The sequence below is a fragment of the Oncorhynchus clarkii genome, chromosome 26, assembly GCF_045791955.1.
Source record: "Oncorhynchus clarkii lewisi isolate Uvic-CL-2024 chromosome 26, UVic_Ocla_1.0, whole genome shotgun sequence".
Taxonomy (NCBI): Eukaryota; Metazoa; Chordata; class Actinopteri; order Salmoniformes; family Salmonidae; genus Oncorhynchus; species Oncorhynchus clarkii.
The window spans coordinates 46,689,481-46,716,928 of NC_092172.1; the positions used below are offsets into that span (position 1 = coordinate 46,689,481).

General features: G+C 42.4%; 1 protein-coding gene across 1 annotated transcript; it reads left to right on the top strand.

The window, feature by feature from the left end:
• Positions 1–27,448, top strand: LOC139384837 (casein kinase II subunit alpha'-like). The gene is made up of 12 exons (XM_071129733.1): positions 1–1,046; positions 1,628–1,739; positions 2,418–2,519; positions 4,264–4,314; positions 6,385–6,444; positions 6,624–6,707; positions 12,607–12,717; positions 19,794–19,895; positions 20,236–20,336; positions 22,585–22,733; positions 26,562–26,646; positions 26,964–27,448. The coding sequence occupies exons 1-11, from the start codon at positions 943–945 to the stop codon at positions 26,630–26,632; spliced, it is 1,047 nt and encodes a 348-aa protein (XP_070985834.1). The 5' UTR covers positions 1–942; the 3' UTR covers positions 26,633–26,646; positions 26,964–27,448.

Here is a 27,448-nt window from a genome sequence, read left to right on the forward strand (position 1 = left end):
ACTTCCGGGTGAGTTTTTTTTTTGTTGCAACGGAGTCCACAGCAGCAGCAGCTACGACTTGAACGACGGAGTCTTCTTGGGAATGAATATTTAAGCTAAACCCATTAGCCAGACTCAAAAACATATTCAAGCGGTTTCAAGTGTCATATTCTCAGGCATTTTTCTCGAACTTTGCGCCCTGGAGAGGGTGCCACCGCAAGCCCAAATACATGTCGCTGGACTTCCTACCCGAGTGCGCTGCTAGCTAGCTAACAGTAGCAGGCTAGCTAACGACAATCATTTCTACAGTAACGTACATGTAGCGAGACGGGATTTCACGTCTTTTCTAAACCAACTGACCATTGTTAAATAACTTATTATCGCCACTCAAGCTTGCTGTTTGATATTGTACTTATGTTGGCTAATCGTATTCGTGTACGTTAGTATTGTGATGAACACTGGGGCCCAACTTAGCTGGTTAGCATCTAGGCTAACTAGCTAACTTATCTTGCTTATACCAGAGGGGTCTGTCAAATTCAATTAGCTTGCCCAGCTCTCGGCCTCGTGAATTGCTTTTTAAACCATTTCTCGATTTGAGTTACTAGCTAGCTGTCCGATATTGAATCCTTATTGCCAATTGTGTTAGTCTACCTCGTCCTCTTTCCCCTTTCTCCTGTCGCCTCCCTGAAACTGGCGGTCCACCATAGCATCTTGCCAAACAGGCTGTTCAGGTGCATCAGGCACTCGCTCATCGTAGCTTTGACAATCCGCACAGCAAGTGCTGCCGACTGCGCTCACCAACTACGGACGAAAGTAGCCCAAACCAATGTTAAGCCATTTTACACGGAGTTAACTAAATCTAGGGTCCCCGAAAGTCGGTGCCCTGCCTTCCAATTTCGCGCCAAGAAGACTAGTATTGTTGTGGAAGGTGAGCCCCATCAGGACCGGGCGTCCAAGCTCGCGATGCCCCCTCCTACGGTCAGCAGTAAAGCTCGGGTCTACACCGATGTCAACACGCAGAAGACCAGGGACTACTGGGACTACGATGCACACGTGCCAAGCTGGAGGTATAGAAGGATGTAGCTATTCTACTAACTGTTAGTCACTAGGGTTCTCTAATTCTGGAGAGTTGGGTGCGCACGCTTTCATTCCAAGCCTTTGATCAAACGTCTGTTTATCACTCGGTTGCTCTTCAGGACAGGAGTTAGGAGAACCCTGTTGTAAATGTGTATTAATCCCTTCCAGATAATCTGGATAATAACCCTACTGCATGTATGTACTCCTACCCCGCTGGTCTCTTCTCAGGATTCTCTTGTTCTTCTCTCTCCAGTAATCAGGACAACCTGGTCTCTTCTCAGGATTCGCTTGTTCTTCTCTCTCCAGTAATCAGGACAACCTGGTCTCTTCTCAGGATTCGCTTGTTCTTCTCTCTCCAGTAATCAGGACAACCTGGTCTCTTCTCAGGATTCGCTTGTTCTTCTCTCTCCAGTAATCAGGACAACCTGGTCTCTTCTCAGGATTCTCCTGTTCTTCTCTCTCCAGTAATCAGGACAACCTGGTCTCTTCTCAGGATTCTCTTGTTCTTCTCTCTCCAGTAATCAGGACAACCTGGTCTCTTCTCAGGATTCTCCTGTTCTTCTCTCTCCAGTAATCAGGACAACTACCAGTTGGTGCGTAAGCTGGGCCGAGGGAAATACAGCGAGGTGTTTGAAGCCGTCAACGTCAGTAACAATGAGAAAGTGGTGGTTAAAATCCTCAAGGTGAGCTGCTGTCATAAATGTGTTTTGAATGTTTTTTCTTCCCGTAGGTGTTATACAATGAAGTTAATAGGCCCCTCAACCTAGACATGTTGCCCCCTGGCCTTCTATTGGCTCCAGTTGAACAGCGTCGTATTCGTTAGTGCACACACACCCAATTTATTTTTTATTTTATTTTATTTTTTTATTTTACCTTTATTTAACTAGGCAAGTCAGTTAAGAACAAATTCTTATTTTCAATGGCGGCCTAGGAACAGTGGGTTAACTGCCTGTTCAGGGGCAGAACGACAGATTTGTACCATGTCAGCTCGGGGGTTTGAACTTGCAACCTTCCGGTTACTAGTCCAACGCTCTAACCACTAGGCTACCCTGCCGCCCCTCCACTCTAACCACTAGGCTACCCTGCCGCCCCTCCACTCTAACCACTAGGCTACCCTGCCGCCCCTCCACTCTAACCACTAGGCTACCCTGCCGCCCCTCCACTCTAACCACTAGGCTACCCTGCCGCCCCTCCACTCTAACCACTAGGCTACCCTGCCGCCCCAATGGAGTGTGTAGAGTTAAGTTTCGGTCCAATTGTGTCCGTTTGGTTCTGGAGAATACAACCCTGCCTGTTTGAGGCTTCGAGGGTCTTTTTTGTTGTTGTGTTAAGTCTGGGAAATGATTGATCTCTTGTTTCAGCCTGTCAAGAAGAAGAAGATCAAGCGAGAGATTAAGATCCTGGAGAACTTGCGTGGTGGAACCAACATCATCCGCCTGGTGGACACAGTGAAGGATCCTGTGGTATGTCTCTCTCTCGTAGAAATATCATCTCTAGAAGGGGCTTAGAGCCTCAAACAATCGTAAACTGGCAATGGCTGCCAGTCATCCCATAATGACATCAATGATTTGGCCTGTTCTATAGATTCCATTTATGTGGTCTCTCAGCCCCAGTACCCCCTTCTATAGATTATATTTCTGTGGTCTCTGGTCAGCCCCAGTACTCCCTTCTATAGATTATATTTCTGTGGTCTCTCTGGTCAGCCCCAGTACTCCCTTCTATAGATTATATTTCTGTGGTCTCTGGTCAGCCCCAGTACTCCCTTCTATAGATTATATTTCTGTGGTCTCTGGTCAGCCCCAGTACTCCCTTCTACAGATTATATTTCTGTGGTCTCTGGTCAGCCCCAGTACTCCCTTCTATAGATTATATTTCTGTGGTCTCTGGTCAGCCCCAGTACTCCCTTCTACAGATTATATTTCTGTGGTCTCTCTGGTCAGCCCCAGTACTCCCTTCTATAGATTATATTTCTGTTGTCTCTGGTCAGCCCCAGTACTCCCTTCTACAGATTATATTTCTGTTGTCTCTGGTCAGCCCCAGTACTCCCTTCTACAGATTATATTTCTGTGGTCTCTCTGGTCAGCCCCAGTACCTCCATTGGGTGCATGTTTATTTGCATTTAGGGGTGTGACCTCCCCTCCACGAAAAGGGAATTCATGAGCCCACACCGTTACAGTGAGGTGCTGACTAACAGATTTACATTTCAGTTATTTAGCAGACTCTTATCCAGAGCCACTCACAGTTAGTGCATTCACCTTAGCTAGGTAAGACAACCACCTATCACAGTCATAGTAAGTCAAACTTTTTCTCAAAGCCCGCTATCGGCAAATTTAAACTCTAGAATGAGAGAACCCCCCCCGATGAAGGCTATTTGGACAATGTTGGTGATAAATCCCACAAGCAAGGAGAGCGATGAGTGTGAGACTGTTTTCATTGTAATGTCTCTCCCATCAGTTTATTTGCCTTTAGTGGTGTGGCTGCTCTGCTGTTGTTTGAAATGTGTGCTGGTGATTGTGTCCTCAACAATAGAACTCTCTCTCACTGCCATCTTCTGTTGTTTGAAATGTGTGCTGGTGATTGTGACCTCAACAATAGAACTCTCTCTCACTGCCATCTGCTGTTGTTTGAAATGTGTGCTGGTGATTGTGACCTCAACAATAGAACTCTCTCTCACTGACTGCCATCTTCTGTTGTTTGAAATGTGTGCTGGTGATTGTGACCTCAACAATAGAACTCTCACTGACTGCCATCTTCTGTTGTTTGAAATGTGTGCTGGTGATTGTGACCTCAACAATAGAACTCTCTCTCACTGACTGCCATCTTCTGTTGTTTGAAATGTGTGCTGGTGATTGTGACCTCAACAATAGAACTCTCACTGACTGCCATCTTCTGTTGTTTGAAATGTGTGCTGGTGATTGTGACCTCAACAATAGAACTCTCACTGACTGCCATCTTCTGTTGTTTGAAATGTGTGCTGGTGATTGTGACCTCAACAATAGAACTCTCTCTCACTGACTGCCATCTGCTGTTGTTTGAAATGTGTGCTGGTGATTGTGACCTCAACAATAGAACTCTCTCTCACTGACTGCCATCTGCTGTTGTTTGAAATGTGTGCTGGTGATTGTGACCTCAACAATAGAACTCTCTCTCTCACTGCCATCTTCTTTATTAATCGAGGATGAATTCTCCCATCTTGTCTCTCTGCAGTCTAGAACGCCGGCACTTGTCTTTGAGTGCATCAATAACACAGATTTTAAGGTACGGCTGTTTGGTGAATATCATGCATTCGTGTGAAACCACTACAACATAATTTTTTTAAGTTACTGATCTCTCTCTCTAAGGTAATTGTCTGTTTGAAACGTTAAGACATGAAAATATACTGATATCATCTAACAAATACTTTTTTAATCTGTAAACGTTTTTGAAAGTACATTGCATTCCCGAAAGGTTTCAGACCCCTTGACTTTTTCCACATTTTGTTACAGCGCTATTCTAAAAATGTATTACATTTTAAGAGAAAATACAATCTACACACAGTATCCCATAATGACAAAGCAAAAACAAATGTTTTGAATTTTTTTTGCGAAACAAAATATCACATTTACATCAGTATTCAGACCATTTACTCAATACTTTGTTGAAGCACCTTTGTCAGTGATTACAGCCTTGAGTCTTCTTGGGTATGATGCTACAAGCTTGGCACACCTGTATTTGGGGAGCTTCTCCCATTCTTCTCTGCAGATTCTCTCAAGCTCTGTCAGGTTGGATGGGAAGCGTTGCTGCACATCTATTTTCAGGTCTTAACAGAGACGTTCGATCAGGTTCAAGTCGTGGCTCTGACTGGGCCACTCAAGGACATTGAGACTTGTCCCAATGCCACTCCTGTGTTCTGTTGGCTGTGTGCTTTGGGTCATTGTCCTGTTGGAAGGTGAACTTTTGCCCCGGTCTGAGGTCCTCAGCACTCTGGAGCAGGTTTTTCATCAAGGATCTCTCTGTACTTTGCTCCGTTCATCTTTCCCTCGATCCTGCCTAGTCTCCCAGTCCCTGCCGCTGAAAATCATCCCCAGAGCATGATGCTGCCACCACCATTCCCCGCTGTAGGGATGGTGCCAGGTTTCCTCCAGAGCATGATGCTGCCACCACCATTCCTCACTGTAGGGATGGTGCCAGGTTTCCTCCAGAGCATGATGCTGCCACGACCATTCCCCGCTGTAGGGATGGTGCCAGGTTTCCTCTAGAGGTGACGCTTGGAATTCAGGCCAATCAGTTAAATTTTGGTTTCATCAGACCAGAGAAAATGGTCAGTCTTTAGGCGCCTATTGGCAAACTCCAAGCAAGCTGTCATGTGCGTTTTTACTGAGGAGTGGCTTCCGTCTGGCCACCCAACCGTAAAGGCCAGATTGGTGGAGTGCTACATAGATGGTTGTCCTTCTAGAAGGTTCTCCCATCTCCACAGAGGAACTCTGGAGCTCTGTCAGAGTGACCATTGGGTTCTTGGTCACCTCCCCGACCAAGGCCCTTCTCCCTCGATTGCTCAGTTTGTCTGGGCGGCCAGCTCTAGGAAGATTCTTGGTGGTTCCAAACTTCTTTTAATTTAAGAATGATGGAGGCCACTGTGTTCTTGGGGACCTTCAATGCTGCATACATTTTTTTTGGTACCCTTCCCCAGATCTGTGCCTCGACACAATCCTGTCTCGGACCTCTACGGACATTTCCTTCAACCTCATGGCTTTGTTTTTGATCTGACATGCACTGTCCACTGTCAGTCATGTCCTTCAACCTCATGGCTTGGTTTTTGCTCAGACATGCACTGTCCACTGTGGGACACTTTTTGTTATATAGCCAGGTGTGTGCCTTTCTAAATCATGTCCAATCAATTGAATTTACCACCGGTGGACCCCAATCAAGCTATAGAAACATCTCAAGGATGATCAATGGAAACAGGATTCACCTGAGATATTTCGAGTCTCAAAGCAAAGGTTCTGAATACTTATGTAAAAAAAATGTTTTTTTTTTCAATATTTTTTTTTTTTACATTTCCGAATTTAACAAAACCAGTTTTTGGTTTGTCATTATGGGGTATTGTGATGTCATTATGGGGTATTGTGATGTCATTATGGGGTATTGTGATGTCATTATGGGGTATTGTGATGTCATTATGGGGTATTGTGATGTCATTATGGGGTATTGTGTGTAGGTCGAGGACATTTTTTTTCTTCTTTACTACATTTTAGAATAAGGCTGTAACAAAATGTGGAAGAAGTCAAGTGGTATGAATACTTTCCAAATGCACTGTAGTTAAACTTTTTGTTTTCATTTCATTCACAGGAACTTTACCAGAAGTTAACAGACTTTGATATTCGTTTCTATGTGTACGAGCTTCTCAAGGTAAGGGAAACTGGCAGGTCCCCTTGCTTGGCTCTGTTGCGTCCCACTTTTCAAATAATTTGGCTTCCAATTTGTTTCCATTGACATTTTTTTGGGGGGTCAAGAGGGCCTGAAACGAGTCTTCAGATATAAAGGCTGTGTCGTCTAGACTGTGTTGTCCTTTGTGTTGTCTCCTACAGGCTCTGGACTACTGCCATAGCATGGGGATCATGCACAGGGACGTCAAACCACACAATGTCATGATCGACCACCAGACGAGAAAGGTAGCCATGCGATCACCTTTATTTAAACAGGTTATTCTCATTGAGATACAATCTGGAGAGACCTGGGAGCAACATCAAACACTCAGGGTTGGGGTTTCTTCATTTCCTGATTTTTCATCAGGATTTCTGGTTTTGCTGACATCATCCTCTATTCATACATGATGGAAGTTGGCCCCGCCCCCAAACAATATTCTCTTTTTGTCCTGGTTCTCTACAGGGTTAAAAAATATATATTATATTTAACCTTTATTTTTTTTCAGGGAGTCATACTGAGACCAAGGTTTCTTTTACAGATGAGAAACATGGTCATAAAAAACATCACATTCATCAGTAATAATGTCCTCAATCAGCTTCTTGAATTGACCCAGAGACACCATCACATTCATCAATAATAATGTCCTCAATCAGCTTCTTGAATTGACCCAGAGACACCAAAACATCACATTCATCAGTAATAATGTCCTCAATCAGCTTCTTGAATTGACCCAGAGACACCAACACATTCATCAGTAATAATGTCCTCAATCAGCTTCTTGAATTGACCCAGAGACACCATCACATCACATTCATCAGTAATAATGTCCTCAATCAGCTTCTTGAATTGACCCAGAGACACCAACACATTCATCAGTAATAATGTCCTCAATCAGCTTCTTGAATTGACCCAGAGACACCAAAACATCACATTCATCAGTAATAATGTCCTCAATCAGCTTCTTGAATTGACCCAGAGACACCAACACATTCATCAGTAATAATGTCCTCAATCAGCTTCTTGAATTGACCCAGAGACACCATCACATCACATTCATCAGTAATAATGTCCTCAATCAGCTTCTTGAATTGACCCAGAGACACCAACACATTCATCAGTAATAATGTCCTCAATCAGCTTCTTGAATTGACCCAGAGACACCATCACATTCATCAGTAATAATGTCCTCAATCAGCTTCTTGAATTGACCCAGAGACACCATCACATTCATCAGTAATAATGTCCTCAATCAGCTTCTTGAATTGACCCAGAGACACCAACACATTCATCAGTAATAATGTCCTCAATCAGCTTCTTGAATTGACCCAGAGACACCATCACATTCATCAATAATAATGTCCTCAATCAGCTTCTTGAATTGACCCAGAGACACCATCACATTCATCAGTAATAATGTCCTTAATCCGCTTCTTGAATTGACCCAGAGACACCAAAACATCACATTCATCAGTAATAATGTCCTCAATCAGCTTCTTGAATTGACCCAGAGACACCAACACATTCATCAGTAATAATGTCCTCAATCAGCTTCTTGAATTGACCCAGAGACACCATCACATTCATCAATAATAATGTCCTCAATCAGCTTCTTGAATTGACCCAGAGACACCATCACATTCATCAGTAATAATGTCCTTAATCAGCTTCTTGAATTGACCCAGAGACACCAAAACATCACATTCATCAGTAATAATGTCCTCAATCAGCTTCTTGAATTGACCCAGAGACACCAACACATTCATCAGTAATAATGTCCTCAATCAGCTTCTTGAATTGACCCAGAGACACCATCACATTCATCAATAATAATGTCCTCAATCAGCTTCTTGAATTGACCCAGAGACACCATCACATTCATCAGTAATAATGTCCTCAATCAGCTTCTTGAATTGACCCAGAGACACCAACACATTCATCAGTAATAATGTCCTCAATCAGCTTCTTGAATTGACCCAGAGACACCAACATTCATCAGTAATAATGTCCTCAATCAGCTTCTTGAATTGACCCAGAGACACCAACACATTCATCAGTAATAATGTCCTCAATCAGCTTCTTGAATTGACCCAGAGACACCATCACATTCATCAGTAATAATGTCCTCAATCAGCTTCTTGAATTGACCCAGAGACACCAAAACATCACATTCATCAGTAATAATGTCCTCAATCAGCTTCTTGAATTGACCCAGAGACACCAACATTCATCAGTAATAATGTCCTCAATCAGCTTCTTGAATTGACCCAGAGACACCAACACATTCATCAGTAATAATGTCCTCAATCAGCTTCTTGAATTGACCCAGAGACACCAAAACATCACATTTTGAATATTGTTCCACAAATACAGTGGAGGGAAAAAACCTAAAAGCTGGTTTACCTAACTCAATGCAGACAGAATGAATTTTCCAGACTTATCCACTCATGTCTAGAGGTTAGTAATGATGTTCGGTACAGCAAGTTTTTTTTTTTGTAAAAAGGCTTTATGAATGAAAACACAGCAATGTATCATCCTACGTGATATCAGAGACGGCCAGACCAACTTTACGGTAGAGAATGCGGCGATGAGCACTAACACTGTCGACTCGACCCCCCCCCCCCAAAAAAAAACAAATAACATTATGTTATGAGTACAACAGGTGTAGACTTTACCGTGAAATGCTTACTTACGAGCCCTTTCCCAGCAATGCAGAGGTAAAAAGTCAATGAAAATAACAAGGCTGCATACAAGGAGTACCGGTTCCAATAGACTTATGTACATTTAGATATTTCTCTTTCATTTTCAATACATTTTTCAAAAGTGTCATTTTTTTTCCCCCCTTTCACTTTGTTATTATTGGCTGTGGTATGTAGAGGTGAGAAATTATTGAATCACTGTGGCAACTGTGGTAGCTAGGGGGTGGCTAGGGGGTGGCTAGGGGGTAACTCGGGGGTAACTCGGGGGTGGCTAGGGGGTGGCTAGGGGGTAACTCGGGGGGTGGCTAGGGGGTAACTCGGGGGGGTGGCTAGGGGGTAACTCGGGGGTGGCTAGGGGGTAACTCGGGGGTAGCTAGGGGTAAAAGGCAGGATAGATGATACAGTAGCAGTGTGTGGCTACAGTCCAGTGAGTGTGCATAGAGCCAGTGGAAGAATGTAAGTGCAAACAAGGCAGTCAATGCAAATAGTCTGGTTAGCCGTTTGATTAACTGTTGAGCACAGGGTTTCCGTTAGCCGGCGTTTGGCCAATTTACATTTCTGATGTTGTTGAAAAACGGATATAAATTGTCACCGGCCAATTGTCCGGTAGAAGAAGATCCCGTTTAGAAATAATGCTTATTTTTTTTAGCCTATTCATTGACGGTAATACCAGTCGATGGAAACACATTTGACTAGTCATGCCTATCGGTCTAGTGGTTAATCTAGTGGAATTAAATGGGTGAGGTGTAGTACAGTATATTCGTTATGTGTTTTATTACATTGTACACATGCAAAGCCTTTGAGGGGAATGTCTGTCAGACAGCATCTCCCACGGCAACGGAAGGCAGGCTTCATCACCTCACACACCACTTTGCAGTGAGCTGGAGGCAGTATGCATTTTAGAAAACATTAACTTAATTGTTTGAGACTTGAATGTTTAGTTTTTTTACTACCAATGAGGCATGTCTTACCTTGCTTCAAAGTAGCCTAGTCAATCACAACATATCCTTGGAGGCAATTTATTTTATATCAACTTTCTTTCGTTGTCCGGTAGCCAAAGGCACAATCTTGGTCATTTAGCGACCCGTGGTAGTTGTTGATAATCCTGGTCATATCGGTGACCCGTGCTAGTTGTTGATAATCCTGGTCATATTAATGACCCGTGCTAGTTGTTGATAATCCTGGTCATATTAACGACCCGTGCTAGTTGTTGATAATCCTGGTCATATTAGCGACCCGTGCTAGTTATAGATAATCCTGGTCATATTAGCGACCCGTGCTAGTTGTTGATAATCCTGGTCATATTAGTGACCCGTGGAACAGGGTTGGAGTTAAAACCTACAGGAGGGTAGCTCTCCAGGAACAGGGTTGGAGTTAAAACCAACAGGATGGTATCTCTCCAGGAACAGGGTTGGAGTTAACCTACTGGAGGGTAGCTCTCCAGGAACCGGGTTGGAGTTAACCTACTGGAGGGTAGCTCTCCAGGAACCGGGTTGTAAACCCTGATATAGATGTCACCATAATCTAGGACCGGTAGGAACATCTACTGAATAATCTGCTTTCGACTATTTAGCGAGAGGCAGAACCTATTTCTATAGAAGAAGCCCATTTTTTAAAATGTATGTTATGATAAACACCATTTCTGCCCCTGTTCCCTACTAATCTAGGCCAGTGTTTCCCAAATAGCTGGCCTCATAGCAGCCGGAGCTGCAGCTAATTTCTCCTGGGTCAGAAGCAGAGCAACAACCCTGTTGTTTTATCAGGAGGATCACAGAATGTGCGTCCCAAATATCACCTGAAGTGTACACTCGATTTTTACCTCTTACAACCGTCCGCAAGTCTCGCAAAGCTTACATTGTTTTGCTACACGAATTCAGCAGTAATCAGTAATCTTCTCACTGTAATGTAATGGCATTGGATTGGTGGATGCATAGGTTAGTGGGAGTTCCTACCATATTTGTTACGCCTGTCGTTTCCTTTCAGAATCAGTCAAGGGAAGTAAACAAGGTCACACTTTTGGAGGTAGAAGAGATAATTGGGTCTCCTCCAGAGAGGGAACTTCAGAAAGTGTTAAATGGGTCAATTTATGGCACCAAAACGCTGTGTAGATGGGAGGTGGGGGGGGGTCCAGGGTGGGGCGGGCTGTCATGGTTCTGTTTCGCCACCAGATGGCAGTAATGGAGCTGCAGCAAGCAGAACACAAAGCTGAAGGCCAAGATTTAAAAAAATGGATTTAACCTTTTTATTTAACTAGGCAAGTCGGTTTAAGAACAAATTCTTATTTTAGAAATGATGGCCTACACCCGGCCAAACCTGGACGGCACTGGGCCAATTGTGCGCAGCCCTATGGGACTCCCAATCACGGCCGGTTGTGATACAGCCTGGATTCGAACCAGGGTGTCTGTAGTCACGCCTCTAGAGCTGAGATGCAGTGCCTCAGACCTGCTGTGCCACTCGGGATCCCTTCATATTAAAGACGAGTGTAGAGAATCATTGTAGCATCTAAACCGCAGTGCCTCAGACCTGCTGTGCCACTCGGGATCCCTTCATATTAAAGATGAGTGTAGAGAATCATTGTAGCATCTAAACCGCAGTGCCTCAGACCTGCTGTGCCACTCGGGATCCCTTCATATTAAAGATGAGTGTAGAGAATCATTGTAGCATCTAAACCGCAGTGCCTCAGACCTGCTGTGCCACTCGGGATCCCTTCATATTAAAGATGAGTGTAGAGAATCATTGTAGCATCTAAACCGCAGTGCCTCAGACCTGCTGTGCCACTCGGGATCCCTTCATATTAAAGATGAGTGTAGAGAATCATTGTAGCATCTAAACCGCAGTGCCTCAGACCTGCTGTGCCACTCGGGATCCCTTCATATTAAAGACGAGTGTAGAGAATCATTGTAGCATCTAAACCGCAGTGAAATATATTTTTCATGACCCAGAATATTGTATTTTCAGCTGAAAGTTAAAGACGCAAAGAAGCATAGAAATAGCACCCATAGAATAGATCTTAGACTTGGGTTCAATTAAGAATGACAGATCTGTAACACACGTTTCTATGTGAATTTGGTCTGGTCGTCCTAGAAGTGACATTTTTGCGGCTTTTATGGATCAATTCCTTTTTTTCAAATTCAAAAACCAACTGAATGTTCAATTGTATAAATTTAAAAATAATCCGTTTTAATATTCAGACTATTTTCAACTGAATTCCTTTACCTTCTTGTACAGTTTTTCAAAATGCACATTGATCCCAAACATGCTGTAGATCCGTAGTTCCCAGATGGTCCACTAGTTGGTGGGTCAGAAGGACATTTTGAAAAGGCTTAGAAGACAGGTTAGCATAGTGCAAAACAGGAAGCTCTGCTTCTGTAGATGTCACACTGCCCCCCCCCCCCCCCAAAAAAAACCCTCTAATTCCTCTGTCTGTTTGTCTCTCTCTGTCTCTCAGCTGCGTCTCATAGACTGGGGTCTGGCTGAGTTCTACCACCCAGCTCAGGAATACAACGTCAGGGTGGCCTCCCGTTATTTTAAAGGACCGGAGCTGCTAGTGGACTATCAGGTAGACACTAGTTATTAAAACACCTCCCACTACTTACACAATGTGGACTATCAGGTAGACACTAGTTATTAACACTACTTACACAATGTGGACTATCAGGTAGACACTAGTTATTAACACTACTTACACAATGTGGACTATCAGGTAGACACTAGTTATTAACACACCTCCCACTACTTACACAATGTGGACTATCAGGTAGACACTAGTTATTAACACACCTCCCACTACTTACACAATGTGGACTATCAGGTAGACACTAGTTATTAACACTACTTACACAATGTGGACTATCAGGTAGACACTAGTTATTAAAACACCTCCCACTACTTACACAATGTGGACTATCAGGTAGACACTAGTTATTAACACTACTTACACAATGTGGACTATCAGGTAGACACTAGTTATTAACACTACTTACACAATGTGGACTATCAGGTAGACACTAGTTATTAACACACCTCCCACTACTTACACAATGTGGACTATCAGGTAGACACTAGTTATTAACACACCTCCCACTACTTACACAATGTGGACTATCAGGTAGACACTAGTTATTAACACTACTTACACAATGTGGACTATCAGGTAGACACTAGTTATTAAAACACCTCCCACTACTTACACAATGTGGACTATCAGGTAGACACTAGTTATTAACACTACTTACACAATGTGGACTATCAGGTAGACACTAGTTATTAACACTACTTACACAATGTGGACTATCAGGTAGACACTAGTTATTAACACACCTCCCACTACTTACACAATGTGGACTATCAGGTAGACACTAGTTATTAACACACCTCCCACTACTTACACAATGTGGACTATCAGGTAGACACTAGTTATTAACACTACTTACACAATGTGGACTATCAGGTAGACACTAGTTATTAACACTACTGACACAATGTGGACTATCAGGTAGACACTAGTTATTAACACTACTTACACAATGTGGACTATCAGGTAGACACTAGTTATTAACACATCTCCCACTACTTACACAATGTGGACTATCAGGTAGACACTAGTTATTAACACCTCCCACTACTTACACAATGTGGACTATCAGGTAGACACTAGTTATTAACACACCTCCCACTCCTTACACAATGTGGACTATCAGGTAGACACTAGTTATTAACACACCTCCCACTACTGACACAATGTGGACTATCAGGTAGACACTAGTTATTAACACACCTCCCACTTCTTACACAATGTGGACTATCAGGTAGACACTAGTTATTAACACTACTTACACAATGTGGACTATCAGGTAGACATTAGTTATTAACACTATTTACACAATGTGGACTATCAGGTAGACACTAGTTATTAACACCTCCCACTACTTACACAATGTGGACTATCAGGTAGACACTAGTTATTAACACTACTTACACAATGTGGACTATCAGGTAGACACTAGTTATTAACACACCTCCCACTACTGACACAATGTGGACTATCAGGTAGACACTAGTTATTAACACTACTTACACAATGTGGACTATCAGGTAGACACTAGTTATTAACACTACTTACACAATGTGGACTATCAGGTAGACACTAGTTATTAACACACCTCCCACTATTTACACAATGTGGACTATCAGGTAGACACTAGTTATTAACACTACTTACACAATGTGGACTATCAGGTAGACACTAGTTATTAACACTACTTACACAATGTGGACTATCAGGTAGACACTAGTTATTAACACACCTCCCACTATTTACACAATGTGGACTATCAGGTAGACACTAGTTATTAACACCTCCCACTACTTACACAATGTTGACTATCAGGTAGACACTAGTTAGTAACACTACTTACACAATGTGGACTATCAGGTAGACACTAGTTATTAACACTACTTACACAATGTGGACTATCAGGTAGACACTAGTTATTAACACCTCCCACTACTTACACAATGTTGACTATCAGGTAGACACTAGTTATTAACACTACTTACACAATGTGGACTATCAGGTAGACACTAGTTATTAACACTACTTACACAATGTGGACTATCAGGTAGACACTAGTTATTAACACACCTCCCACTACTTACACAATGTGGACTATCAGGTAGACACTAGTTAGTAACACTACTTACACAATGTGGACTATCAGGTAGACACTAGTTATTAACACTACTTACACAATGTGGACTATCAGGTAGACACTAGTTATTAACACACCTCCCACTACTTACACAATGTGGACTATCAGGTAGACACTAGTTATTAACACACCTCCCACTACTTACACAATGTGGACTATCAGGTAGACACTAGTTATTAACACTACTTACACAATGTGGACTATCAGGTAGACACTAGTTATTAACACTACTGACACAATGTGGACTATCAGGTAGACACTAGTTATTAACACTACTTACACAATGTGGACTATCAGGTAGACACTAGTTATTAACACATCTCCCACTACTTACACAATGTGGACTATCAGGTAGACACTAGTTATTAACACCTCCCACTACTTACACAATGTGGACTATCAGGTAGACACTAGTTATTAACACATCTCCCACTACTTACACAATGTGGACTATCAGGTAGACACTAGTTATTAACACCTCCCACTCCTTACACAATGTGGACTATCAGGTAGACACTAGTTATTAACACACCTCCCACTACTGACACAATGTGGACTATCAGGTAGACACTAGTTATTAACACACCTCCCACTTCTTACACAATGTGGACTATCAGGTAGACACTAGTTATTAACACTATTTACACAATGTGGACTATCAGGTAGACACTAGTTATTAACACTACTTACACAATGTGGACTATCAGGTAGACACTAGTTATTAACACTACTTACACAATGTGGACTATCAGGTAGACACTAGTTATTAACACTACTTACACAATGTGGACTATCACGTAGACACTAGTTATTAACACACCTCCCACTACTTACACAATGTGGACTATCAGGTAGACACTAGTTATTAACACTACTGACACAATGTGGACTATCAGGTAGACACTAGTTATTAACACTACTGACACAATGTGGACTATCAGGTAGACACTAGTTATTAACACTACTTACACAATGTGGACTATCAGGTAAACACTAGTTATTAACACCTCCCACTACTTACACAATGTGGACTATCAGGTAGACACTAGTTATTAACACTACTTACACAATGTGGACTATCAGGTAGACACTAGTTATTAACACTACTGACACAATGTGGACTATCAGGTAGACACTAGTTATTAACACTACTGACACAATGTGGACTATCAGGTAGACACTAGTTATTAACACTACTTACACAATGTGGACTATCAGGTAGACACTAGTTATTAACACCTCCCACTACTTACACAATGTTGACTATCAGGTAGACACTAGTTATTAACACTACTTACACAATGTGGACTATCAGGTAGACACTAGTTATTAACACTACTGACACAATGTGGACTATCAGGTAGACACTAGTTATTAACACTACTGACACAATGTGGACTATCAGGTAGACACTAGTTATTAACACTACTTACACAATGTGGACTATCAGGTAGACACTAGTTATTAACACCTCCCACTACTTACACAATGTGGACTATCAGGTAGACACTAGTTATTAACACTACTTACACAATGTGGACTATCAGGTAGACACTAGTTATTAACACCTCCCACTACTGACACAATGTGGACTATCAGGTAGACACTAGTTATTAACACTACTTACACAATGTGGACTATCAGGTAGACACTAGTTATTAACACTACTGACACAATGTGGACTATCAGGTAGACACTAGTTATTAACACTACTGACACAATGTGGACTATCAGGTAGACACTAGTTATTAACACTACTGACACAATGTGGACTATCAGGTAGACACTAGTTATTAACACTACTTACACAATGTGGACTATCAGGTAGACACTAGTTATTAACACACCTCCCACTACTTACACAATGTGGACTATCAGGTAGACACTAGTTATTAACACTACTTACACAATGTGGACTATCAGGTAGACACTAGTTATTAACACCTCCCACTACTTACACAATGTTGACTATCAGGTAGACACTAGTTATTAACACTACTTACACAATGTGGACTATCAGGTAGACACTAGTTATTAACACTACTGACACAATGTGGACTATCAGGTAGACACTAGTTATTAACACTACTGACACAATGTGGACTATCAGGTAGACACTAGTTATTAACACTACTGACACAATGTGGACTATCAGGTAGACACTAGTTATTAACACTACTTACACAATGTGGACTATCAGGTAGACACTAGTTATTAACACTACTGACACAATGTGGACTATCAGGTAGACACTAGTTATTAACACTACTGACACAATGTGGACTATCAGGTAGACACTAGTTATTAACACTACTGACACAATGTGGACTATCAGGTAGACACTAGTTATTAACACTACTTACACAATGTGGACTATCAGGTAGACACTAGTTATTAACACACCTCCCACTACTTACACAATGTGGACTATCAGGTAGACACTAGTTATTAACACTACTTACACAATGTGGACTATCAGGTAGACACTAGTTATTAACACCTCCCACTACTTACACAATGTTGACTATCAGGTAGACACTAGTTATTAACACTACTTACACAATGTGGACTATCAGGTAGACACTAGTTATTAACACTACTGACACAATGTGGACTATCAGGTAGACACTAGTTATTAACACTACTGACACAATGTGGACTATCAGGTAGACACTAGTTATTAACACTACTGACACAATGTGGACTATCAGGTAGACACTAGTTATTAACACTACTTACACAATGTGGACTATCAGGTAGACACTAGTTATTAACACCTCCCACTACTTACACAATGTGGACTATCAGGTAGACACTAGTTATTAACACTACTTACACAATGTGGACTATCACGTAGACACTAGTTATTAACACACCTCCCACTACTTACACAATGTGGACTATCAGGTAGACACTAGTTATTAACACTACTGACACAATGTGGACTATCAGGTAGACACTAGTTATTAACACTACTGACACAATGTGGACTATCAGGTAGACACTAGTTATTAACACTACTTACACAATGTGGACTATCAGGTAAACACTAGTTATTAACACCTCCCACTACTTACACAATGTGGACTATCAGGTAGACACTAGTTATTAACACTACTTACACAATGTGGACTATCAGGTAGACACTAGTTATTAACACTACTGACACAATGTGGACTATCAGGTAGACACTAGTTATTAACACTACTGACACAATGTGGACTATCAGGTAGACACTAGTTATTAACACTACTTACACAATGTGGACTATCAGGTAGACACTAGTTATTAACACCTCCCACTACTTACACAATGTTGACTATCAGGTAGACACTAGTTATTAACACTACTTACACAATGTGGACTATCAGGTAGACACTAGTTATTAACACTACTGACACAATGTGGACTATCAGGTAGACACTAGTTATTAACACTACTGACACAATGTGGACTATCAGGTAGACACTAGTTATTAACACTACTGACACAATGTGGACTATCAGGTAGACACTAGTTATTAACACTACTGACACAATGTGGACTATCAGGTAGACACTAGTTATTAACACTACTTACACAATGTGGACTATCAGGTAGACACTAGTTATTAACACCTCCCACTACTTACACAATGTTGACTATCAGGTAGACACTAGTTATTAACACTACTTACACAATGTGGACTATCAGGTAGACACTAGTTATTAACACTACTGACACAATGTGGACTATCAGGTAGACACTAGTTATTAACACTACTGACACAATGTGGACTATCAGGTAGACACTAGTTATTAACACTACTGACACAATGTGGACTATCAGGTAGACACTAGTTATTAACACTACTTACACAATGTGGACTATCAGGTAGACACTAGTTATTAACACCTCCCACTACTTACACAATGTGGACTATCAGGTAGACACTAGTTATTAACACTACTTACACAATGTGGACTATCAGGTAGACACTAGTTATTAACACCTCCCACTACTGACACAATGTGGACTATCAGGTAGACACTAGTTATTAACACTACTGACACAATGTGGACTATCAGGTAGACACTAGTTATTAACACTACTTACACAATGTGGACTATCAGGTAGACACTAGTTATTAACACCTCCCACTACTTACACAATGTGGACTATCAGGTAGACACTAGTTATTAACACCTCCCACTACTTACACAATGTTGACTATCAGGTAGACACTAGTTATTAACACTACTTACACAATGTGGACTATCAGGTAGACACTAGTTATTAACACTACTGACACAATGTGGACTATCAGGTAGACACTAGTTATTAACACTACTGACACAATGTGGACTATCAGGTAGACACTAGTTATTAACACTACTGACACAATGTGGACTATCAGGTAGACACTAGTTATTAACACTACTTACACAATGTGGACTATCAGGTAGACACTAGTTATTAACACCTCCCACTACTTACACAATGTGGACTATCAGGTAGACACTAGTTATTAACACTACTTACACAATGTGGACTATCAGGTAGACACTAGTTATTAACACCTCCCACTACTGACACAATGTGGACTATCAGGTAGACACTAGTTATTAACACTACTGACACAATGTGGACTATCAGGTAGACACTAGTTATTAACACTACTTACACAATGTGGACTATCAGGTAGACACTAGTTATTAACACACCTCCCACATACACTGCAGTACATCCCGATGCACGTTTTGCTTTAATACTGGTTACATCAACACAGTTATCTGTCTGCTAACATGAGTATGTTCAATAGCAGTATATTTACAGGAGTACCAATACATGGATGTTGTTCAATGAACTACAATGTGATTTGTTAAATAATTAATTGTAGAGTATTTTTTTCCATCGTTCTGTGTTGTCCTTGTTGTGTTTGTAGCTATATGACTACAGTCTGGACATGTGGAGTCTAGGCTGCATGTTGGCCAGCATGATCTTCCTGAAAGAGCCGTTCTTCCATGGACAGGACAACTACGATCAGGTACACACACACACACACACACAGGGCAACTACGATCAGGTACACACACACACACAGCTCCACACTACACTAGTCCATGATACTATGCTTGTATGTAATACCACAGTGTGAAATGGCATCATTGGGAGTGGGACCAGCCACTAGTGAGGTCATCACTTCTATTGTCAAACATCCCTGTTTTTTATTTATATATATTTCATTTAGTTATATATATATAATTACAACTAAATGACCACATGAATACACACTATGAACACGGTTCATCTTTGACGTAGAAGGTGTGGCTGTATGCTAGACGTGTGTCTCAACGTTCCTCTGACTGTCCCCATGTTGTGTCCAGCTGGTCCGCATCGCTAAGGTTCTTGGGACAGATGAGCTGTTTGGCTACCTACACAAGTACCACATTGAACTGGACACGCGTTTCAAAGACCTCCTGGGACAGTAAGTACCACTAGGGGGCGTAGCACATGGCTAGCCTGGCCCCTCATCTGTTCGTGCTCTCGTCAAGTCTATTGCTCATTTGAAAAGCCAAACAATTTGACAAAGCACTGACATGCCAGAAACAGACTGTCACTCGGGTGGGGAAAGGGGCTGCTGTTGAGGACTCCTGGGGTGGTATTCAGTGGCTCTATTGGGATTCGTTTTAGTGCAGTGGGTGGGCAAGACTGTTTGTTTACACGGAGCACATACCACTGTGCTAGCCTACCGTGTGGAATGTTTCAGATAGAAATAGATTGTGTAGAAATCCACACCCCAGTGTTCTGTTGTTTCCGTGTTACCCTGAAGGACATGGAATACAAAGTATAGATCCAATCACCTTCACATTTTAGCCTCCCAGTCTCTCCTTTTATTGGATGTTTGTTGCCTTGGGGACGGCGATACTTGTGAAGCGATGTGTCAACATACCCCCTCGGAACACAACCGTAGCGTTACATTTTCAAATGTTAAACTAAATAGTGTTTCTTATTGGACCAGATTAAACAGTACCTCCCTGTTTCTTATTGGACCAGATTAAACAGTACCTCCCTGTTTCTTATTGGACCAGATTAAACAGTACCTCCCTGTTTCTTATTGGACCAGATCAAACAGTACTTCCCTGTTTCTTATTGGACCAGATCAAGCAGTAACTCCCTGTTTCTTATTGGACCAGATCAAGCAGTACCTCCCTGTTTCTTATTGGTCCAGATCAAGCAGTACCTCCCTGTTTCTTATTGGTCCAGATCAAGCAGTACCTCCCTGTTTCTTATTGGTCCAGATTAAGCAGTACCTCCCTGTTTCTTATTGGACCAGATTAAGCAGTACCTCCCAGTTTCTTATTGGACCAGATCAAGCAGTACCTCCCTGTTTCTTATTGGACCAGATTAAGCAGTACCTCCCAGTTTCTTATTGGACCAGATCAAGCAGTACCTCCCTGTTTCTTATTGGTCCAGATCAAGCAGTACCTCCCTGTTTCTTATTGGTCCAGATCAAGCAGTACCTCCCTGTTTCTTATTGGTCCAGATTAAGCAGTACCTCCCTGTTTCTTATTGGACCAGATTAAGCAGTACCTCCCTGTTTCTTATTGGATCATATCAATCAGTACCTCCCTGTTTCTTATTGGTCCAGATTAAGCAGTACCTCCCTGTTTCTAATTGGTCCAGATCAAGCAGTACCTCCCTGTTTCTTATTGGACCAGTTCAAGCAGTACCTCCCTGTTTCTTATTGGACCATATTAAGCAGTACCTCCCTGTTTCTTATTGGACCATATTAAGCAGTACCTCCCTGTTTCTTATTGGACCAGATCAAGCAGTACCTCCCTGTTTCTTATTGGTCCAGATTAAGCAGTACCTCCCTGTTTCTTATTGGACCAGATTAAGCAGTACCTCCCTGTTTCTTATTGGATCATATCAATCAGTACCTCCCTGTTTCTTATTGGACCAGATCAAGCAGTACCTCCCTGTTTCTTATTGGTCCAGATCAAGCAGTACCTCCCTGTTTCTTATTGGACCAGATCAAGCAGTACCTCCCTGTTTCTTATTGGACCAGATCAAACAGTACTTCCCTGTTTCTTATTGGACCAGATCAAGCAGTACCTCCCTGTTTCTTATTGGACCAGATCAAGCAGTACCTCCCTGTTTCTTATTGGACCAGATCAAGCAGTACCTCCCTGTTTCTTATTGGACCAGATCAAGCAGTACCTCCCTGTTTCTTATTGGACCAGATCAAGCAGTACCTCCCTGTTTCTTATTGGACCAGATCAAGCAGTACCTCCCTGTTTCTTATTGGACCAGATCAAGCAGTACCTCCCTGTTTCTTATTGGACCAGATTAAGCAGTACCTCCCTGTTTCTTATTGGTCCAGATTAAGCAGTACCTCCCTGTTTCTTATTGGTCCAGATTAAGCAGTACCTCCCTGTTTCTTATTGGACCAGATTAAGCAGTACCTCCCTGTTTCTTATTGGACCAGATCAAGCAGTACCTCCCTGTTTCTTATTGGACCAGATCAAGCAGTACCTCCCTGTTTCTTATTGGACCAGATTAAACAGTACCTCCCTGTTTCTTATTGGACCAGATCAAGCAGTACCTCCCTGTTTCTTATTGGACCAGATCAAGCAGTACCTCCCTGTTTCTTATTGGACCAGATCAAGCAGTACCTCCCTGTTTCTTATTGGACCAGTTCAAGCAGTCCCCTCCCCCTCTCCTCCCCGCAGGCAGACGAGGAAGCGCTGGGAGCAGTTTGTCCAGACAGAGAACCAGCACCTGGTGACCCCTGAGGCCCTGGACCTGCTGGACAAGCTGCTACGTTACGACCACCAGCAGAGACTGACCGCTGCTGAGGCCATGCAGCATCCATACTTCTGTAAGATACACACCTGTCTGTCTGTCTGTCTACCTGAGGCCATGCAGCATCCATACTTCTGTAAGATACACACCTGTCTGTCTGTCTGTCTACCTGAGGCCATGCAGCATCCATACTTCTGTAAGATACACACCTGTCTGTCTGTCTGTCTACCTGAGGCCATGCAGCATCCATACTTCTGTAAGATACACACCTGTCTGTCTGTCTGTCTGAGGCCATGCAGCCTCTATACTTCTGTAAGATACACACCTGTCTGTCTGTCTGTCTACCTGAGGCCATGCAGCATCCATACTTCTGTAAGATACACACCTGTCTGTCTGTCTGTCTACCTGAGGCCATGCAGCATCCATACTTCTGTAAGATACACACCTGTCTGTCTGTCTGTCTACCTGAGGCCATGCAGCCTCTATACTTCTGTAAGATACACACCTGTCTGTCTGTCTACCTGAGGCCATGCAGCATCCATACTTCTGTAAGATACACACCTGTCTGTCTACCTGAGGCCATGCAGAATCCATACTTCTGTAAGATACACACCTGTCTGTCTACCTGAGGCCATACAGCATCCATACTTCTGTAAGATACACACCTGTCTGTCTACCTGAGACCATTTAAAAGTCCCTTCATCACTGTTCTCTTAATACGGCCTGTTCTGTTTGTCTTCATTTAGCCTCCACACCACTAATAAACAGAGACGTAGATATCAGTCCACCAGGTAATAGGACACTGTAATTGATGATTTATATAAAGGCTTTTATTAAATAATAAGAGTGAGTTTGTAACAGTGCTAAAGTTGTCTATCGACTGTAAAATGTGAGCACAACAGAGCCAGTTACGACTCAAGTATCTGGGAATCAATAGATTGGAGAAAAAGCTAATCGTTTTTTTTACTTGGCCGCCACATATCATCAACTAAAAGCTAATAGTTTAACATGGCTGCCAAATATCATCAGCTTGGTCCTCGTTCAGGGGCCGATGACATGTCAAAGGTTTTTTATTACACACCTTATTTTTTAATTTTTAATTTTACCTTTATTTAACTAGGGCAAGTCAGTTTAAAACAAATTCTTATTTTCAATGACAGCCTAGGAACAGTGGGTTAACTTCTTTGTTCAGGGGCAGAACGACTGATTTCTACCTTGTCAGCTCGGGGATTCGATCTTGCAACCTTTCGGTTACAAGTCCAAATGCTCTAACCACTAGGCTACCTACAGCCCCCACTACCTACCGCCCCCACTACCTACCGCCCCCACTACCTACAGCCCCCACTACCTACCGCCCCCACTACCTACCGCCCCCACTACCTACAGCCCCCACTACCTACAGCCCCCACTACCTACAGCCCCCACTACCTACAGCCCCCACTACCTACAGCCCCCACTACCTACCGCCCCCACTACCTACCGCCCCCACTACCTACAGCCCCCACTACCTACCGCCCCCACTACCTACCGCCCCCACTACCTACAGCCCCCACTACCTACAGCCCCCACTACCTACCGCCCCCACTTATTCCAAGGTTTTTCTTAATTTAAAAAAAAACTTTTTTCTACATTGTAGAATAATAGTGAAGACATCAAAACTATGAAATAACACACATGGAATCATGTAGTAACCAAAAAACTGTTAAACAAATCAAAATATATTTTATATTTGAGGTTCTTCAAGGTTGCCACCTTTTCCCTTTGACACTCTTGGCATTCTCTCAACCAACTTCATGATGTAGTCACCTGGAATGCATTTTAATTAACAGGTGTGCCTTGAGTTAATTTGTGGAATTTCTTTCTTTTAAATGCGTTTGAGCCAATCAGTTGTGTTGTGACAAGGTAGGGGTGGTATACAGAAGATAGCCCTATTTGATAAAAGACCAAGTCCATATTATGGCAAGAACAGCTCAAATAATCAAAGAGAAACAACAGTCCTTCATTACTCTAAGACATTTTTCCGTAAAGAACTTTCTTCAAGTGCAGTTGCAAAAACCATCAAGCGCTATGATGAAACTGGCTCTCATGAGGACCGCCACAGAAATGGAAGACCCAGAGTTACCTCTGCTGCAGAGGATAAGTTCATTAGAGTTACCAGCCTCAAAAATTGCAGCCCAAATGAATGCTTCAGAGTTCAAGTAACAGACGCATCTCAACATCAACTGTTCAGAGGAGACTGTGTAAATCAGGCCTTCATAGTCGAATTGCTGCAAAGAAACCACTACTAAAGGACACCAGTAGGAAGAAGAGTCCTAATTTGAGATTTTTGATTCCAACTGCTGTGTTTTTGTGACGCAGTGTAGGTGAATGGAGGATGTCCGCATGTGTGGTTCCCATTGTGAAGCATGGAGGAAGAGGTGTGTTGATGTGGGGGGTGCTTTGCTGGTGACACTGATTTATTTAGAATTAAAGGCACACTTAACTAGCAAGGCTACCACAGCATTCTGCAGCGATACGCCATTCCATGTTGTTTGGGCTTAGTGGGACTATCATTTGTTTTTCAACAGGACAATGACCCAACACACCTCCAGGCTGTGTAAGGGCTATTTGACCAAGGAGAGTAATGGAGTGCTGCATCAGATGACCTGGCCTACAAAATCACCCGACCTCAACCCAATTGAGATGGTTTGGGTTGAGTTTGACCGCAGAGTGAAGGAAAAAGCAGCCAACAAGTGCTCCGCATATGTGGGAACTCCTTCAAGACTGTTGGAAAAGCATTCCAGGTGAAGCTGGTTGAGAGAATGCCAAGTGTGTGCAAAGCTGTCAAGGTGAAGGGTGGCTACTTTGAAGAATGTCCGATTATAAAATATATTTTGATTTGTTACATTTTTTTTTAAACTACATGATTCCACATTTATTATTCCATAGATTCTCCACTATTCTACAATGTAAAAATAAAGAGAAACCCCTTGATTGAGTAGGTGTGTCAACTTTTGACTTGTATTGTATGCATTTGAAAATGAATGGAGCGAATTTGGAGCTGCGGGTTTCTTGGAGCTGAATGGAGCTGCTGGTTTCTTTTTCATTATGTGCTGAGCGATTTTTAGGATGTTGAGCACCAGAGCGCTGCACCAAGACCACTCAACTCTAGTCTCACTCTTTCACCCCATCTTTCTACGTCTTTGTCTTTCGCTGTCTCTCTCCATCCCTGTCCATGGACTCAATGCTAGGCAGTGAAGGGCACTCATTCTGTGTCCAGTGTGCAATTATTTATGCAAATGTACTTATGTGATGTTGTGTAAATAGTTAGAAGCAGTTCAAACCCTTAAAGGGATGGTTCCAGATTTTTGCCAATTAAAGGGATACTTTGGGATTTTGTCAGAGGCCATTTATGTACTTCCCCATAGTCAGTTGAATTTGTAGATACTATTTATGTTTCTGTGTCCAGTATGAAGGAAGTTAGAGGCAGTTTCGCAAGCCAATGCTAATTAGCGTTAGCACAATGGCTGGAAGTCTATGGGTATCTGCTAGCATGCCTGCAGTAGATTAAGGACATCAATGCAAAAATCCCAAAGTATCCCTTTAAGCATTTTTTTCATCTGACTGTAACAGAACTTTATTGCAGAAATATCTCACCATCCCTTTAAACTGACCTGTACTGATGAAGAGTGAATCTCTCACTGTCTCTTTAAACTTTGATCTGTACTGATGAAGAGTGAATCTCTCACCATCCCTTTAAACTGACCTGTACTGATGAAGAGTGAATCTCTCACTGTCTCTTTAAACTTTGATCTGTACTGATGAAGAGTGAATCTCTCACCATCCCTTTAAACTTTGATCTGTACTGATGAAGAGTGAATTGGAAAGAGATGGTCTCCTGACTACCATGTTCTGTGTCCCTCAGATCCAGTGCTGAATGAACAGACCATCTCCAACACAGACACCAAGGCAATAAGTGGATCCAATGCAACATGATGGACAGAGAGGAGGTAACATACAGACACACACAGAGTTCTCCCCAAAGAGTGTTTGAGCGGCGCCACCTGGTGGACTGGCGGCGCCATTATGTAAAATAACATTCTTCAATATTTCTGAGTAGATTGCAGGAAATGTCAGTTACAGGTGTTGAAAACACCTGCTCAGCTGCACCACCTTGATAAATAATCCTGGGGAGAAATCTGACATGTACACATTCTCACACCTGTCCACACACACACACACCTGCACTCGCACAGAAACACCCAGATTGTAACAAGCCCAGACTTCCATTCTTTTGATCGTGTCTCTATTCCTTCTTGCCGTCCAGGAAAACCTTTGTTACCTCAACTTGTGACCCTTTCGTGGCAGAAACGATCTGCCTCCAAGTCTACAGCCATACTGGAGCAAGAAGTCAACTTGCAACACACACAACACTCTTGGATAAAACCTAAATCTTTCACAACGTGGGTTCTAGCGTTGCTTGGCCCCAGTCACACACAACGTATCGGATCCAAGCTATGAGGTGTGATATTGCCTCCTAGAACTGTCCCCCCCCCCCCGAAATCCCTGCCCGCTCCCCACCCCACCCAGCTCAACTCCCCTGTTTTCAAATAAGCTGATGTCAGATGTGATACAGAGACTGACTCCAGGTCAGTTTGGCACTGGTGTTGTGCTGTGAGATGTGTGTTGGTCAGTATGGAGCTGCACTGGCCTGGGGTCAGAGCTATAACAGCACTGAGTGGCATGGAGGCTCTTTTCTGCTATGGATAGAACAAATACTATATTAAAGAGAATAAAACATTTTTATTTAAA

What these genes read in the sequence shown, in the direction of transcription:
- LOC139384837 (XM_071129733.1), top strand. Translation starts at nt 943, where the DNA reads ATGCCCCCTCCTACGGTCAGCAGTAAAGCTCGGGTCTACACCGATGTC. An exon ending in TCGACCACCAGACGAGAAAG is followed by an intron (nt 6,708 to 12,606) that starts GTAGCCATGCGA and finishes TCTGTCTCTCAG; the next exon opens with CTGCGTCTCATAGACTGGGG. An exon ending in CATGCAGCATCCATACTTCT is followed by an intron (nt 22,734 to 26,561) that starts GTAAGATACACA and finishes TGTGTCCCTCAG; the next exon opens with ATCCAGTGCTGAATGAACAG.